We start from the raw sequence: 18,485 nt of genomic DNA on the forward strand, positions 1-18,485 counted from the left end.
CTCTATATGTTGCCAACTTGTACTTCCCAAGCGCTTAGTCCAGTGCTCTGCACACAGTAAACCCTCAATAAATACGATTGAATGAATGAATGAATAAATGACCATCTCTATATGTTGCCAACTTTTACTTCCCAAGCGCTTAGTACAGTGCTCTGCACACAGTAAGCACTCAATAAATACGATTGAATGAATGAATGAATGAACCTAGGCAGTGAAATAATTCTCCCTCTCTCTCCGTCTCTCTCTCACCCTGAATTTTCTTTTTAGACTGTCCCTTTTGGGCAACTCTAGCCCCTCTCCCCGTTGAGAAGCAGTGTGGCCTACAGGAAAGAGCGAGGACCTGGGTTCTAATGCCGCTTGTCTGCTGGGCCACCTTGATCAAGTGACTTAATGGCTCTGAGCCTCAGTTTTCCCACCTGTGAAATGGAGATTGAATACCTGTTCTCCCCCTCCCCCTTAGAGTGTGCGGCTCCTGTCGGGCAGGGACTGTGTCTCACCTGATTATCTAGACTGTGAGCCCGCTATTGGGTAGGGACCGTCTCTATATGTTACCAATTTGTACTTCCCAAGCGCTTAGTACGGTGCTCTGCACACAGTAAGCGCTCAATAAATGCGATTGAATGAATGAATGAATCTCGTAGCTACCCCAGTGCTTGGCACAGAGTAAGCCCTTAACAGAGACTGCCATTCCTGTTATTATTATGGACTAGAGCAGAGAAATGTCACAGTTTTTCAGAGGGTTAAATGATTCCTGCCTCACCACCGTCAGGAATTGCACTCCAGGGCCTCCCCTCCCTCCAGGCTGCATCCCAAATCCCAGAGGAACCATGGGCTTCCCCGGGGGGCTGCCCTGGATAGATAGGATAGACTTAGGAAACCCACTTCCTTCCCACGGAGAAGCAGCGTGGCTTGGTGGAAAGAGCACACAGGCTTGGGATTCAGAGGTTCTAATCCCGGCTCCGCCACTTACCAGCTGTGTGACTTTGGGCAAGTCACTTAACTTCTCTGTGCCTCAGTTACCTCATCTGTAAAACGGGGATTAAGACCCTGAGCCCCACGAGGGGCAACCTCATTACCTTCTATCTTATCCCAGTGCTTAGAACAGTGCTCGGCACATAGTACTTCCCAAGCGCTTAGTACAGTGCTCTGCACACAGTAAGCGCTCAATAAATACGATTGATGATAGCAAGCGCTTAACAAATACCATCATCATCATCCATCTGGGCACATGTCTCATGTTGCTGTTGCACTTTCCCAAGCGCTTAGTACAGTGAAGCAGCGTGGCTCGGTGGAAAGAGCCCGGGCTTTGGAGTCAGAGGTCGTGGGTTCAAATCCCGGCTCTGCCAATTGTCAGCTGCGTGACTTTGGGCAAGTCACTTCACTTCTCTGGGCCTCAGTTACCTCAACTGTAAAATGGGGATGAAGACTGTGAGCCCCCTGTGGGACAACCTGATCACCTTGTAACCTCCCCAGTGCTTGGAACAGTGCTTTGCACATAGTAAGCGCTTAATAAATGCCATCATTATTATTACACTGGCTCCGGCTCTGCCAGTTGTCAGCTGCGTGACTTTGGGCAAGTCACTTCACTTCTCTGGGCCTCAGTTCCTTCATCTGTAAAATGGGGATTAAGACCGTGAGCCCCCCGTGGGACAACCTGATCACCTTGTAACCTCCCCAGTGCTTAGAACAGTGCTTTGCACATAGTAAGTGCTTAATCAATGTCATTATTATTATTATTACTATTACACTGCCCTCAGCGGACTGGCTTAATAAATGCCGTCTCCGTCCACAGCTTTCCCTTGGCAGGGGCTGGGTTCAAGGCCCAGCTCCCGGTCAGACGGATGGATTTGGGATCCCGTCGGCATTCCGAGCCGGCTAGCCAGTCGCCAAACAACCCGGCGGGGGCCGCTCCTCTCAGTGGCGCCTGAAAAATCCTCGGGGATCCAAGCCATTCACCACGAATATCGTTTTATTGTCCGCCATTCTCGCCATCGGCCGAACGGACTGGAGGGAAGGGGACGTGGAGGAATGAGAAATAAATAAAGCTGCCCCGTTTCACGGGGCGGCAGCAGAAATAAACGGTTCCCCTGAAAATAGGGGCCCGGGGTGGGACCGGAGCCAGTCTTGGCTAGCAAGGCGCGCTGGGTGGGCCGAGGAGGCCTCGTCGGGCGGGCCGTTTCAGCCCCCGACCGTCCCGGAGAGACCGTCCCCTCTGCGGAAGGTCGCCGGCGCCTTCCTTCGGCCCGCCGCTTCCGATGACTCCGTCAAAGTGACTGTGGCAAATTAATGCAAGTTCAAGGCTGGGATTTCAGTCCCGCGGGGGCCGGGAGGACTGAAGGAGAGCCGGGTAGTTTAGTCTCGGCTTCGAGGAAGAGGCGGGAAGGAAGGGCAGGCGCCGAGTGACCCCCGGCCCCTAATAGTCCCGGGTGAAGGGAGAGGCCTGGGCCTGGGCCTCCCGCCGGCGGCAGTGCCTGGGACAGTCACCGTGCTTGGGGCTGGGCCTGTCGCAGCGCTTGCCGCCGCCGCCGCCGCCGCCCTGCTTGGGCTGCGGGGAGGAGGCCGGCGAGGGGCCCGGCGACTTCTCGTGGCCGTTGCAGCGATGCACCAGGACGGGCTTCTGGGCCTCGGACTTGCTCTTCAGGAGACGCTGCAGCACCTGTTTGTCGGACCGCTCCTTCCGGAAGTCGTCTTCGAAGATCTTGAGCTGCCGGGAGAAGGTGGAGAAAGGGACAGGAGAATAACCATCGGGATGGTGATGGTGATGACGGTATTTGTCAAGCGGTATGGGCCAAGCACCGTTCTAAGCGCTGGGGGAGGTGCAAGGCCATCAGGTTGTTCCCTGTGGGGCTCACCGTCTTAATCCCCGTTTTACAGATGAGGTAACGGAGCCCCAGAGAAGTGACTTGCCCAAAGTCACACAGCTGATAAGTGGCGGAGCCGGGATTCGAACCCATGACCTCTGACTCTTTCCACTAATAATAATAATGATGGCATTTGTTAAGCACTTACTATGTGCACAGCACTGTTCTAAGCGCTGGGGGGGATACAGGATGATCATTGTCCCATGTGGGGCTCACAGTCTTAATCCCCATTTTACAGATGAGGTAACTGAGGCTCAGAGAAGTTAAGTGACTTGCCCAAGGTCACGCAGCAGACATGTGGCAGAGTCGGGATTCGAACCCATGACCTCTGACTCCAAAGCCCGGGCTGTTTCCACTGAGCCACGCTGCTGTGCTGCTTCTCTGTGTTAACTGTGGTATCGGCGAAGCGCCGACCGTGTGGCCGGCACTGTTCTAAACGCCGGGGTAGATACGAAGTAATTGGGTTGGACGCTGTCCGTGTCCCGGCCTTCCCCCCCATTTTGCGGATAATAATAATAATAATGGCATTTATTAAGTGTTTACTATGTGCAAAGCACTGTTCTAAGCGCTGAGGAGGTTACAAGGTGATCAGGTTGTCCCCCGGGGGGCTCACATTCTTCATCCCCATTTTACAGATGAGGAAACCGAGGCCCAGAGAAGTGAAGTGACTGGCCCAAAGTCACACAGCTGACAAGTGGCGGAGCTGGGATTTGAACCCATGACCACTGACTCCAAAGCCCGGGCTCTTTCCACTGAGCTGCGCTGCTTCTGAGGTGACCGAGGCTCAGAGACGTGAAGGGAGCGGCCCAGGGTCACCCGGCGGACGAGGGCCGAGCCGGGATCAGAACCCGGATCCTTCCAACACCTAGGCCCGTGCTCTAGCCATTAGGCTCCGCTGCCCTACTCGGAGGGCGCGCTGATGTTTGACCCTCGTTTCGGGGAGAAGAGCTCGCAGGGAGAACTGGAGCGTGATTACAGAGCCTTTTTTGATCCTCCCACGGGACGCCCGGGCACACAAACGAGCAGGTAGGTCCCGTTTGCTCGGCTGGATGACCGTGACGATGCTACGGAGCGGCTGGACTCCCCTTGCCTAGGAAATGCGGGAAGGAAACAAACCTGTTCTTGCAGAAGCATCATCTGTTGCCTCATTTCTTCTTCCTTCTTGCGGAGCTTCACGTTCTCCGCCTTGATTCGTTCCCGGTCTTTGTGCTCGGTCAGATAGTCGGCCTCGTAAATCTCCGTCTGTACCGGAGGGAAATGGAGTCAGAGATTCGGGCAAATCCGTCCCACTGGCCTAGGCACGCGAGTCGGGCAATCACATTTATTTTTGGTGTGATATTTAAGCGCTTACAGTGGGCCGGGCGCTGTACAGTTGATACAAGCATCTCGGGTTGGTCACAAATACTTTTGACGCATTAAAGACGCTAACAAACTTTCTTTCTTCTTATTTCTTTAGGACATCTTTTAAGTGGCCAGTCAATCAGTGGTGTTTATTAAGCGCTTACTATAATAATAATTAATAATCCATTCAATCAATCAATCAATTGATTTATTGAGCGCTTACTTGTGCAGAGCACTGCACTAAGCGCTTGGGAAGTACAAGTTGGCACTTGTACCACTCCACTGAGGCACAGCATGGCTCAGTGGAAAGAGCCCGGGCTTTGGAGTCAGGGGTCATGGGTTCAAATCCCGGCTCCGCCACTTGTCGGCTGAGTGACTTTGGGCAAGTCGCTTCACTTCTCCGGGCCTCAGTTACCTCATCTGTAAAATGGGGATGAAGACTGTGAGCCCCCCGTGGGACAACCTGATCACCTTGTAAACTCCCCAGGGCTTAGAACAGTGCTTTGCACATAGTAAGCGCTTAATAAATGTCAGTAAAAAAAAAACATATAGAGACAGTCCCTACCCAACAGTGGGCTCACAGTCTAGAAGGGGGAGACATTCATTCATTCAATCGTATTTATTGAGCACTTACTGTGTGCAGAGCACAGTACTAAGCGCTTGGGAAGTACGCTTAATACATGCCATTCTTATTATTATAAATACCACTCCCTTCCCTTCCCCACAGCACCTGTATATATGTATATATGTTTGTACATATTTATTACTCTATTTATTTATTTTACTTTTACATATCTGTTCTATTTATTTTATTTTGTTAGTATGTTTGGTTTTGTTCTCTGTCTCCCCCTTCTAGACTGTGAGCCCACTGTTGCGCAGGGACTGTCTCTATATGTTGCCAACATGTACTTCCCAAGTGCTTAGTACAGTGCTCTGCACACAGTAAGCGCTCAATAAATACGATTGATTGATTGATTGATTGATTTGGGGCAACTACTGCTCTGAAAAAAGGAAAGTCCCCATGCTTAGATACCTAGCATATGCATATCCAGAAAACTGGGTTACCAAATTGGGTTGTGATAAACATTTAGAGGGGTGTGCTATCTTTATTCAAGTCACTATGTATATATGTTTGTACATATTTATTACTCTATTTTACTTGTACATATTCTATTTATTTTATTTTGTTAATATGTTTTGTTTTGTTGTCTGTCTCCCCCTTCTAGACTGTGAGCCCGCTGTTGGGTAGGGACCGTCTCTAGATGTTGCCAACTTGGACTTCCCAAGTGCTTAGTACAGTGCTCTGCACACAGTAAGCACTTAATAAATACAATTGAATGAATACAAATCGGTAACATGTAGAGCCGGTCCCTACCCAACAACGGGCTCGCAGTCTAGAAGGGGGAGACAGACGACAAAACAAAACAAGTAGACAGGTGTCAATAACATTAAGACTGCGAGCCTCACGTGGGACAACCTGATAACCTTGTATCTACCCTAGCGCTTAGAACAGTGCTAGGCACATAGAAAGCGCTTAACAAATACCATCATTATTATTATTAGAATAAATAGAACTAGAGCTATATACACATCATTAATAAAATAGAGTAATAAAAATGTACAAAGATACGCAAGTGCTGTGGAGAGAGGAAGGGAGAAGGGCCGGGGTGGGTGGGTGTGTTAAGACTGTGAGCCCACTGTTGGGTAGGGACCGTCTCTACATGTTGCCAACTTGTACTTGTATATGTTCCCCCCCATCTTACCTCCTTCCCTTCCCCCCAGCACCTGTATATATGTATATACGTTTGCACATATTTATTACTCTATTTATTTATTTATTTACTTGTACATATCTATTCTATTTATTTTATTTTGTTAGTATGTTTGGTTTTGTTCTCTGTCTCCCCCTTTTAGATTGTGAGCCCACTGTTGGGTAGGGACCGTCTCTATATGTTGCCAACTTGTACTGCCCAAGCGCTTAGTACAGTGCTCTGCACCCAGTAAGCACTCAATAAATACGATTGACTGATTGATTTGTTAAGCAATTACTATGTGCCAGGCACTGTACTAAGCGCTGGGGTAGCTACAAGCATCTCGGGTCGGACACGCTCCCTGTCCCGCGCGGGGCTCATGGTCTCAATCCCCATTTTACAGATGGGGGAACTGAGGGACAGAGAAGGGAAGTGACTTGTTCAAGGTCACGCAGCAGACAATCAATCAATTAATCGAATTTATTGAGCGCTTACTGTGTGCAGAGCACTGTACTAAGCGCTTGGGAAGTACAAGTTGGCAACATATAGAGACAGTCCCTACCCAACAGTGGGCAGACAAGTGGAGGAGCGCTTACTGTGTGCAGAGCACTGTACTAAGCACTTGGGAGAGGACAATAGAACATACTAAGCACTTGGGAGAGGACAATAGAACAAGGAGCTACCAAGAAGGAGCCAGTCCCAGACTGCCCGCAGACTCTGGAAACAAAGGGCCAAGGATTTCACCTTCCCTCCCGGGGAGCTTTAAATGCAGTTCAGAGATCTCACTTCTTGTTCCTTCCCCTTTCGTATCAATTAATCAATTAATCAGCAGTTCTGAATGAGTACCAACTGAGAGCACTGTATTATTAAGCACTATAGACTGTACTAATAATGTTGGCATTTGTTAAGCGCTTACTATGTGCCAAGCACTGTTCTAAGCACTGGGGGGGATACATGGTGATCAATCAATCAATCAATCAATCGTATTTATTGAGCACTTGCTGTGTGCAGAGCACTGTACTAAGCGCTTGGGAAGTACAAGTTGGCAACATATAGAGATGGTCCCTACCCAACAGTGGGCTCACAGTCTAAGGTGATCAGGTTGTCCCACGGGGGGCTCACAGTCTTAATCCCCATTTTACAGATGAGGTAACTGAGGCTCAGAGAAGTTAAGTGACTTGCCCAAGGTCACACAGCAGACATGTGGCGGAGCTGGGATTCGAACCCACGACCTCTGACTCCAAAGCCCGGGCTCTTTCCACTGGGCCACGCTGCTTCAGTGGGGGCTAGTGGAAAGAGCAGGAGCCTGGGAATCAGAGGACATGGGTTCTAGTCCCCGCTCTGCCATGACCCTGGGCAGGTTGCTTCTCTGTGCCTCAGTTCCCTCATCTGCAAAATGGGGATTCAATTCCTATTCTCCCACCTACTTAGATTGTGAACCCCATGTGGGACCTGGTGATTTGTTTCTAACCCAGCTATTAGGCTAGCGCTTAGCACGCAGGAAGAAGCAGCGTGGCTCAGTGGAAAGAGCCCGGGCTTTGGAGTCAGAGGTCATGGGTTCAAATCCCAGCTCCGCCGCTTGTCAGCTTTGTGACTTTGGGCAAGTCACTTCACTTCTCTGGGCCTCAGTAACCTCATCTATAACATGGGGATTAAGACTGTGAGCCCTCCGTGGGACAACCTCATCACCTTGTAACCTCCCCAGCACTTAGAACAGTTCTTTGCCCATAGTAAGTGCTTAATAAATGCCATAATTATTATTATTATTATTATTATTAATACCACAATTATTGTTCATTATTAAGCACTTGGGAGAGTTTGGTTGCGTAAATAGACTGATCTCTACCCTCAAGGAGCTTAGTCTAGTGGGGCGGACAGACACGAGATTAAATTACACATTGGGAAAAAGTCGAGTATAAGGATGAATACATAAGTGCCGTGGAGGTGAAATAAGTATTCGTTCATTCAGTCATTCATTCAGTCGTATTTATTGAGCACTTAATGTGTGCAGAGCACTGTACTAAGCGCTTGGAAAGTACAATTCAGCAATAAATTGAGACAGTCCCTGCCCACAGTGGTCTTACTGCTTAGAGGTTTCAGACTCAAGGTCTAGATGATACGGCTATAAGCTCGTTGTGGTCAGGGAACATATTTAGTAGCTTGGTTATGTTCTACGCTCTCAAGCTCATAGTATAGTGCTTTGCACACTGTAAGCGCTCAGTAAGTACCACTGATTGATTGATAAAGGGGGATATAAGGAGGAGAGCTGAGAGGTTAGTCAGGGAAGGCTTCCTGGAGGAGAGACGATTTCAGTAGGGCTTTGAAGGCCAGGAGAGTGGCAGTCTGTCAGAGATTAGTACAGTGCTCTGCGCACAGTTAAGCGCTCAATACATGCAAATGAATGAATAAAGAAGAAGGGAGTTTCAGACAGGAGTGTGGTTGTGAGCAAGAGGTCGGTGAGAGAGGCAAGTGTGAGGCCTCGTGAGTAGCAATCTCATTGATTGAGCGGATCTTGAACGATCAGTCGATAGAGTGTTGACGAACGATCGATGGTATTTACTGAGCGTTCACTATGATGCAGAGCGCTGTACTAGCCGCCCACCCCGCCCCGCATCGCACTGACCTGACACCTCAAGACTTCCAACTGATCCTTCAGGTCGGTCACCTCCTTCTTGGGGTCGGAGCCGTCCAGCAGGGCCCGGCCGGGCGACGAGAGGAGCTTGTGCCTGGGGGTCTTGGGCGGCTCGCCGTTCCGCCCCTTCTGGCCCGCTGCTTCGTATTTGCGCGGAGCGTTGTCCTTCAAGCTCTTCCTGGCCAGCGGGAAGGGGGGATCGCCGTAGTCCTCCCAAGTGGCAGAGAAAGGCACCCCCAGGGTCTAAGAAATTAAGAACAGAAATCATAGTCATCGTAGTATTTGTTGCTACATGCCAGGCACTGTACTAAGCACTGGGGAAGACACAAGAAAGCCGGAGGGATTGGGGGGGTCAACTCCTAAGAAGAGAAGAAGAAGCATGGCCCGGTGGGTAGAGCACGAGCCTGCCTGCTGTGTGACCTTGGGCAAGTCTCCTCGCTTATCTGTGCCTCAGTTCCCTCATCTGTAAAATGAGGTTGAAGACTGCGAGCCCCACGTGGGACAACCTGATTACCTTGTATCCACCCCACCGCTTGGCACATGGTAAGCGCTTAACAAATGCCATCATTATTATTATTATTATTCTCTGGGCCTCAGTTCCCTCATCTGTAAAATGAGGATGAAGACTGCGAGCCCCATGTGGGACAACCTGATTACCTTGTACCTACCCCACGCTTAGAACGTCACTTGGCACGTGGTAAGCGCGTAACTACCATCGTTATTATTATTATTCTCTGGGCCTCAGTTCCCTCATCTGTAAAATGAGGATGATGACTGCGAGCTCCACGTGGGACAACCTGATTACCTTGTATCCCCCCCAGCGCTTAGAACAGTGCTTGGCACATGGTAAGCGCTTAACAAATACCATCATTATTATTATTATTCTCTGGGCCTCAGGTCCCTCATCTATAAAATGGGGATGAAGACTGCGAGCCCCATGTGGGACAATCTGATTACCTTGTATCTATCCCACCGCTTGGCACATGGTATGCACTTAACAAATACCATCGTTGTTATTATTATTCTCTGGGCCTCAGTTCCCTCATCTGTAAAATGAGGATGAAGACTGCGAGCCCCATGTGGGACAACCTGATTACCTTGTATCTACCCCAGCGCTTAGAACACCACTTGGCACCTGGTAAGTGCTTAACAAATGCCATCATTATTATTATTATTATTCTCTGGGCCTCAGTTCCCTCATCTGTAAATGAGGATGAAGACTGCGAGCTTCACGTGGTACAACCTGATTACCTTGTATCCCCCTCAGCGCTTAGAACACCGCTTGGCACATGGTAAGTGCTTAACAAATACCATCGTTATTATTATTATTCTCTGGGCCTCAGTTCCCTCATCTGTAACATGAGGATGAAGACTGCGAGCCCCACGTGGGACAACCTGATTACCTTGTATCCCCCCCAGCGCTTAGAACACCGCTTGGCACCTGGTAAGCGCTTAACAAATACCATCGTTATTATTATTATTCTCTGGGCCTCAGTTCCCTCATCTGTAAAATCAATCAATCAATCAATCGTATTTATTGAGCGCTTACTGTGTGCAGAGCACTGTACTAAAATGAGGATGAAGACTGTGAGCCCCACGTGGGACAGGGACTGTGTCCAATCTGATTAGCCTGTATCTACTTCAGTGCTTAGAACAGTGTTTGACACATAATAAGCACTTAACAAACGTTGTTTATTATTATTATTATTATTATTATTATTACTATTATTATTATTTAAAAGGGTTGTGGTAGCCCAAAGCCCTGGAGGAGCCCCAAATGCCAGTCAGTGACCAGCTGTGAGGGAACGGGCGCGGCAGGCTTCCCCCAGGCCTGGGAAAGTCCAGGGAATCTACAACAGAAGTCGCAGCCGTCAACTAGTGGGAAGAACACGGGCGTAGGAATCAGAGGACCTGAGTTCTAATCCTGGCTCTGCCACTTGCTTGCTGAGTGACCTTGGGCAATTCAAGTCATTTCTCTATTAATGTCTGTCCCCCTCTCTAGACCGGAAGCTCGTTGCGGACGGGGAATGTGTCCGTTTATGGTCATATTGGACTCTCCCAAGCGCTTAGTACAGTGCTCTGTGCACAGTAAGCGCTCAATAAATACAATTGAATGAATGAATGAATAGGGAAGCAACGTGGCTCAGTGGAAAGAGCCCGGGCTTGGGAGTCAGAGGTCATGGGTTCTAATCCCGGCTCCGCCGCATGTCTGCTGGGTGGCCTTGGGCAACTCACAACTTCTCTGAGCCTCAGTTACCTCATCTTTAAAGTGGGGATGAAGACTGTGAGCCCCACGTGGGACATCCCCCCAGCGCTTAGAACAGTGCTTTGCACATAGTAAGCGCTTACCAAATGTCATTATTATTATTATTATTATTATTATTATCATTAATTCTCTGGGCCTCAGTTTCCTCATCTCTAAAATGAGACTAATCCCAGCTCTGCCACTTGTCTGCTGTGTGACCTTGGGTAAGTCACTTCTCTGCATCTGTAAAATGACGATTAAGACTGTGAGCCCCACCTGATTACCCTGTATCTCTCCCAGCGCTTAGCGCGGTGCTTGGAACCTAATAAGCGCTTAACAAATACCATCATTATTATCTATTATTCTCTGGACCTCAGTTCCCTCATCTATCAAATGGGGTCGGAATCCTACTCCCGTCTTCCCAGCCTGTGAGCCCCATGGGGGACAGGGACAGTGTGCGGCCTGATAACCCCGAATCAACCTCAATGCTTAGAGAAGCAGCGTGGCTCAGTGGAAAGAGCCTGGGCTTTGGAGTCCGAGGCCCTGGGTTCAAATCCCGGCTCCGCCACTTGTCAGCTGGGTGACTTTGGGCGAGTCACTTCTCTGGGCCTCAGTTCCCTCAACTGTAAAATGGGGATGAAGACTGTGAGCACCCCGTGGGACAACCTGATTACCCTGTAACCTCCCCAGCGCTTAGAACAGTGCTTTGCACATAGTAAGCGCTTAATAAATGCTATCCAAAAAAAAAATGATGCTCAGCACACAGTGAAAACTTAATGAGCATCACAGGGATTATTCCCAGAGAGTAGGGCAGAGCAGTGGATGCCATGTGGGGCAGAGCTGGCTCTCGCCCGGGGGTCCGTGGCATCGGGGCCCACCCCGGGCCCCTTCCGTCTGCGGAAAATGGGAGGTTGCGGGGGGATCCCGTCGGTTACTCACCAGAGGAGGCTTTGCGTTGCCACTCAGTGGCATCTTGCTCTCCAGGTGTCTCACGTACTCCTGCAAGTGCTGGTTCTTCTTAAGTTCCTGCACCAGGGTTTGCTCGTAGTACTCCCTCTTGTTCTGCGGAAAAGAAGGACCCACTGGCTGAGCGCCCCTCTCGCATCCGCCACTGTCTCCTCCTCCCCATCACCCACAGCTGAGGGTCCCTGAGTCTCAAGTGGGCAAAATAATAATAATGGATTTAAATTGGGTCATAAGGGGTTAGGGTGGGTGGGTGCTCATCAAGTGACATCCACCACTTGTCAGCTGGGTGACTTTGGGCAAGTCACTTCACTTCTCTGGGCCGCAGTTACCTCATCTGTAAAATGGGGATGAAGACTGTGAGCCCCCTGTGGGACAACCTGATCTGTCTTGTAACCTCCCCAGCGCTTAGAACAGTGCTTTGCACATAGTAAGCACTTAACAAATGCCATTATTATTATTATTATTATTATTAAATCCCGGCTCCGCCACTTGTCAGCTATGTGACTTCGGGCAAGTCACTTCATTCATTCATTCAATCGTATTTATTGAGCACTTACTGTGTGCAGAGCACTGTACTAAGCGCTTGGGAAGTACAAGTTGGCAACATTTAGAGACGGACCCTACCCAACAGCGGGCTCACAGTCACTTCTCTGGGCCTCAGTTCCCTCATCTATAAAATGGGGATTAAGACTGTGAGCCCCAGGTGGGACAATTTGATCACCTTGTAACCTCCCCAGCGCTTAGAACAGTGCTTTGCACATAGTAAGCGCTTAATAAATGCCATCATTATTATTAGGATGATGATGATGATGAACTGGTGGACAGGTCTTGAGCTTAGAACAGTGCTTTGCACATAGTAAGCTCTTAATAAATGCCATCATTATGACGATGATGATGATGATGATGAACTGGTGAACAGGTCTTGAGCTTAGAACAGTGCTTTGCACATAGTAAGCAATTAATAAATGCCATCATTATGATGATGATGATGATGATGATGAACTGGTGGACAGGTCTTGAGCTTAGAACAGTGCTTTGCACATAGTAAGCGATTAATAAATGCCATCATTATGACGATGATGATGATGATGATTAACTGGTGGACAGGTCTTGAGCTTAGAACAGTGCTTTGCACATAGTAAGCGATTAATAAATGCCATCATTATGACGATGATGATGATGATGATTAACTGGTGGACAGGTCTTGAGCTTAGAACAGTGCTTTGCACATAATAAGCGATTAATAAATGCCATGATGATGATGATGATTAACAGGTGGACAGGTCGAGCTTAGAACAGTGCTTTGCACATAGTGATTAATAAATGCCGTCATTATTATTATTATTATTATTATTATTATTATTAACTGGTGGACAGATCTTGAGCTTAGAACAGTGCTTTGCACATAGTAAGCAATTAATAAATGCCATCATTATGATGATGATGATGATGATGAACTGGTGGACAGGTCTTGAGCTTAGAACAGTGCTTTACACATAGTAAGTGAGTAATAAATGCCATTATTGTTATTATTATTATTATTATTATTATTATTAACTGGTGGATAGGTCGAGCTTAGAACAGCGCTTTGCACATAGTAAGCGATTAATAAATGCCATCATGATGATGATGATGATGATGATGATGATGATGATGATGATTAACTGGTGGACAGGTCTTGAGCTTAGAACAGCGCTTTGCACATAGTAAGCGATTAATACATGCCATCATTATGATGATTATGATGATGATGATGATTAACTGGTGGACGGGTATGGAGAGACATGCAGCCCTGAGGGCGAAGGGGTTCGGTCAGCGGTCCTGGCCACCTCCAATCTGGCAGCAGGAGCCACCCCAGGACCCAGGGTCTCAGGAGGGGGCCGGGGAAGGTGGCCCACCAATAGCCCCCATGGGGCCGGGGAGGGTGGCCCACCAATAGGCCCCACGTGATCGTGCTCACCTGCTCATGCTCCAGCTTCATGGTCAGCCTCTCCGTCTTCTGTTTGAGGCTGACCACCTCGGCCTGCAGCGACCCCAGCTTCTGCTGCATCTCCAGGGTGGTGCTGCGGTAGATATGGTCCCACTCCTGGTTCAGCTTCACTAGCTGCCGGGGAAGGAGATTTTAGGGCCGGGGAGCGGGCAAGGCGGGGAAGCAGACGGCAGTGCAGTGGGCGGGAAGCCCCACGGCGAAGAATGGCCCCAGCAGACGGGGATGCGGGGACTCTCCACCTCGGCCCTCCACCCAAGGCAGCCTCCTTCCCTGCCCCGCCAGCTGGGCCCATCTTGCGGCCCGTTCCTGTCAGTTTCAGGAGAGGAAGTGGAGGGGACTCCCAGAAAAAAACCAAAGGGACGACTTCTTGGGGCCAGAGGAGAGGAGGAGGAGCGGTGACTACCATGGGGACTTCCAACGTGGAGAGCCAGGGTCGTGCTTTAGAGGCGAGAGCCCTGGCTTTGAGGAGGCCTGGGGAGAGACGCCTTGTGAAGGGGCTCTCTTGGAAGTTCACTGAGTTCCCCATATTGGTTTCCACAGAGCATCTCATTCATTCATTCACTTAATCGTATTTATTGAGCGCTTACTGTGTGCAGAGCACTGGACTAAGCGCTTGGGAAGGACAGTTCGGCCACAGATAGAGACAATCTCTACCCAACGGGCCCACAGTCTAGGAGGGGTTGACAGACAGCGTGGCACAGTCTTCTAGACCGTGAGCCCATTGTTGGGTAGGGACCGTCTCTATATGTTGCCAACTTGTACTTCCCAAGCGCTTAGTACAGCGCTCTGCACACAGTAAGCGCTCAATAAATACGATTGATGATGATGATGATGACCGTCTCTATATGTTGCCAACGTGTACTTCCCAAGCTCTTGGTACAGCGCTCTGCACACAGTAAGTGCTCAATAAATACGATTGAAGGAAGGAAGGAAGACCACGGGCTTTGGAGTCGGAGGTCATGGGTTCAAATCCTGGCTCCGCCACTTGTCAGCTGTGTGACTTTGGGTGAGTCACTTAACTTCTCTGGGCCTCACTGACCTCATCTGTAAAATGGGGATTAAGACTGTGAGCCCCCCATGGGACAACCTGATCACCTTGTAACCTCCCCGGCACTTAGTACATTGCTTTGCACATAGTAAGTGCTTAATAAATGCTATTACTATTATTATTATTATTAAAAGAAAACAAGTAGGCATCAATAGCATCTCTCGCCAAGCCTCTTATTCCAGGGCATTTTCTTCACTTATCCAGCCAGCCACCCACCCACCAACCAACAGTCAAGAAGCAGGGTAGAGGAAATCCAATTTGGCTGGCACAGTAAGGAGAAGGGCAGTGAGGGCGGCCGGCTGGCATTGCTAGGGGAAGGAGCCAGGGTGAAGGGAAGATGGCCTGGATGACAATAATCATGATGATGATGATGGTATTTATTAAGTGCTTACTATGTGCCAGGCACTGTACTGAGCGCTGGGGTGGATACAAGCAAATCGGGTTGGACACAGTCCCTGTCCCATGTGGGGCTCACAGTCTCGCTCCCCATTTTACAGGTGAGGTAACTGAGGCCCAGAGAAGTGAAGTGACTTGCCCAAGGTCACCCAGCGGACAAGTGGTGGAGCCGGGATTAGAACCCAGGTCCTTCTGACTCCCAGGCCGTGGATGGAGATGAGTCTTGCTTGGGGCAGGACTGATGGAGGAATGGAGGGCTTGTGACAGTCCAAGTCACGTGAGCCAGGGGCTTTCCCGTGGCCTTTCCTGCCGTTTGCCCTACTGCCTGAACCGCGTGGGTAGTGGTGTGGCCTAGTGAAAAGAGCACAGGAAGGGCTCTTAATCCAGTTTTAATCCGGGCTCTGCCACTTTTTTTGCCCACTGGGGGACTTTGGGCAAGTGACTTAATAATAATTATGGTATTATTAAGGGCTAACTATGTGCCGAGCACTGTAATAAGCATCGGGGTAGACAGGAGGTAATCAGGTTGGACACAGTCCCCATTTTACAGATGAGGTATCTGAGGCCCAGAGACATGAAGTGACTTTCCCAAGGTCATTCATTCATTCATTCAATCAATCGTATTTAGTGAGCGCTTACTGTGTGCAGAGCACTGTACTAAGCACTTGGGAAGTACAAGTTGGCAACATATAGAGACAGTCCCTACTCAAAAGCAGGCTCACAGTCTAGAAGGGGGAGACAGACAACAAAACAAAACATATTAACAAAATAAAATAAATAGAATAGTAAATATGGACAAGTAAAATAGAGTAATAAATCTGTACAAACATATATACAGGTGCTGTGGGGAGGGGAAGGAGATAGGGCGGGGAGGATGGGGACGGGGAGAGGAAGGAGGGGGCTCAGTCTGGGAAGGCCTCCATTGTGATGATGATTGTGGTATTGACTGATTGATGGATAAGCATGACCGACTCATACTTTGGCCTATATCTCTGAGGGTTTCTGCCTGAATTACGCCAACATTTACCTCAGGGCTGGCTTACACTGGCCTGCCCAGAGCCCTCACACCCAAGGGTTCCAAACTCCTGGCCCACGTCAAGTGTACAGATTAAAGGGACAGATATTATGATGCTTATTATTATTATTTTTTCAGTACTGGCAAGTGATGGGTCCCCCTGTCTTCTCTCCTCTCACCTCCTTGTTGAGGCGTCGCAGCTCGGTGTTCTTGTTAAGCAGAAGCAGCTTCTCCTCATCAGCCGAAGTCACGACCATGCTCTCCGAAATATAGGTCACGACCTCCTCCGAGTCAGTTCTCTCCTCTGTCGCGGGCCCAGTAGGTGCGTGGGGACTGATCTCCCTGGAACGGGAAGAGGGAGAGAGGGAAAAAGGGAAAAAAGCCGGGGGGAGAGAAGGGAGGGATCAAAGCAGGAAAGGAGAGAGAGAGGAAAAAAAGCATCAAGGTGAATGACCTGGTGATGGGGAGCATCTCAGGCCCTGGGGACGGCAGGAGCACATTCTGACTTGGGCTTATCTCCTCTAACCCTAGAGTTCATTTATTCGGATTTTTTGAGCGCTTATTGTGTGCAAAGGGTGAGACCAGGGGGTCTAAACGATGCCCGGAGGTAAACTGGTAGGCCTGAGGAATAGGGTTGGGGGCAGAAGGAGGAGAGAGTGAGAGATGGGGAAAGAGGGAGGGAGAGAGAAGGAAGGGAGAAAGAAGAGAGGGAGAGAGAGAGAAGAAGGAAAGAGAGAGAAGGAAGGGAGAAAGAAGAAGAGAGGGAGAGAGAGAAGGAAGGGAGAAAGGAGAGGAGCGGGAGAGAGAGAGAGAAGGGAGAAAAGAGAGGAGCAGGAGAGAGAGAGAAGGAGGGAGAAAAGAGAAGAGCAGGAGAGAGAGAAGGAAGGGAGAAAGGACAAGAGAGAGAGGTAGGGGAGAAAGGAAGGAAGGAAGAGAGAGAAGGAAGGAAGAAAGAGGAGAAGAGAAGGAGAGAAAGAGAAGAGGGAGAGAGAGAGAAGGAGAGAGAAGGAAGAGTAGAGAGAGAAGGAGAAGAAAGAAGAAGTGAGGGAGATAAAGAGGGGGACAAAAAAAGAATGCGGTCAGGGTAAAATGCCACCCAAACTTGGTCTTCTGAGTTTCTCCATGCCTTAGAGTTCTGGTTTGTATGATTCCCACATAGTTGTAGCGATGGAAACAGTGGATGATTTCTGTTCTTTCTTTTTCAAAAAATGGTATTTCATTCATTCATTCAATCGTACTTATTGAGTGCTTACTGAGTGCGGAGCACTGTGATAAGTGCTTGGAAAGTACAGTTCTGCAACAAAGAGAGACAATCCCTACCCAACAACAGGCTCACAGTCTAGAAAATGATGGTATTTGTTAAGCGCTTACTATGTGCTAAGCATTGTTCTAAGCACTGGGGGAGATACAAGGTTATCAGGTTGTCCCATGTGCGGCTCACAGTCTTCGTCCCCATTTTACAGATGAGGTAACTGAGGCACAGAGAAGTGAAGTGACTTGCCCAGAGTCGCACGCCTGACAAGTGGCAGGGCTGGGATTTGAACTCATGACTTCTGACTCCTAAGCCCATGCTCTTTCCACTGAGCCATGCTGCTGGTATTTGTTAAGCACTTAGTCTGTGCCGGGCACTGTACTAACTACTGGGGTAGATACAAGGGCGTCAGGTTGAGCACAATCCATGTCCCACATGGGTCTCACAGCCGTAATCTCCCTTTTCCAGATGAGGTAACTGAGGCCCAGAGAAGTGAAGTGACTGGCCCAAGGTCACCTGACAGACATGTGGCGGGGCCAGGATTAGAACCCAGGTCCTGTTGATTCCCAGGCCCGGGATCTAACCACTAGCCCATGCTGCTTCTCAAGAGTATCCGATCAAGCTACATGCTGGGCCCCTACAGTTCTCTCTCAACCCTCTTTCTTTCGGGGTACTCACCCACTCCCAGCGCTTCAGGTGTGCACCTCCGTGCCAATGATTCCCAAGCCAGCAACTCTCTCCTTCATCATCATCATCATCAATCGTATTTATTGAGCGCTTACTGTGTGCAGAGCACTGTACTAAGCGCTTGGGAAGTACAAGTTGGTAACATATAGAGACAGTCCCTACCCAGCAGTGGGCTCACAGTCTAAAAGGGGGAGACAGAGAACAAAACCAAACATACTAACAAAATAAAATAAATAGAATAGATATGTACAAGTAAAATAAATAAATATTTATCCTTCTATCTAATGTCTTGTATTATCTT

The 18,485-nt window shown here is 49.1% G+C and overlaps 1 protein-coding gene across 1 annotated transcript in view; it reads right to left on the bottom strand.

Moving 5' to 3' along the window:
- Positions 1–2,293: 2,293 nt before the first annotated feature.
- Positions 2,294–18,485, bottom strand: part of LOC119930109 — a 57,520-nt gene continuing 41,328 nt past the window's right edge. Inside the window, exons 2-7 of the mRNA XM_038748585.1 lie at positions 16,425–16,578; positions 13,757–13,900; positions 11,770–11,892; positions 8,577–8,828; positions 3,978–4,103; positions 2,294–2,704 (exon numbers count right to left, since the gene is read on the bottom strand). Of these exons, the coding sequence (XP_038604513.1) occupies positions 2,414–2,704; positions 3,978–4,103; positions 8,577–8,828; positions 11,770–11,892; positions 13,757–13,900; positions 16,425–16,578 (1,090 nt within the window). The 3' untranslated portion in view covers positions 2,294–2,413. The remainder of the gene's footprint in view (positions 2,705–3,977; positions 4,104–8,576; positions 8,829–11,769; positions 11,893–13,756; positions 13,901–16,424; positions 16,579–18,485) is intronic.

The sequence above is a fragment of the Tachyglossus aculeatus genome, chromosome 6 (genome assembly GCF_015852505.1).
Source record: "Tachyglossus aculeatus isolate mTacAcu1 chromosome 6, mTacAcu1.pri, whole genome shotgun sequence".
Taxonomy (NCBI): Eukaryota; Metazoa; Chordata; class Mammalia; order Monotremata; family Tachyglossidae; genus Tachyglossus; species Tachyglossus aculeatus.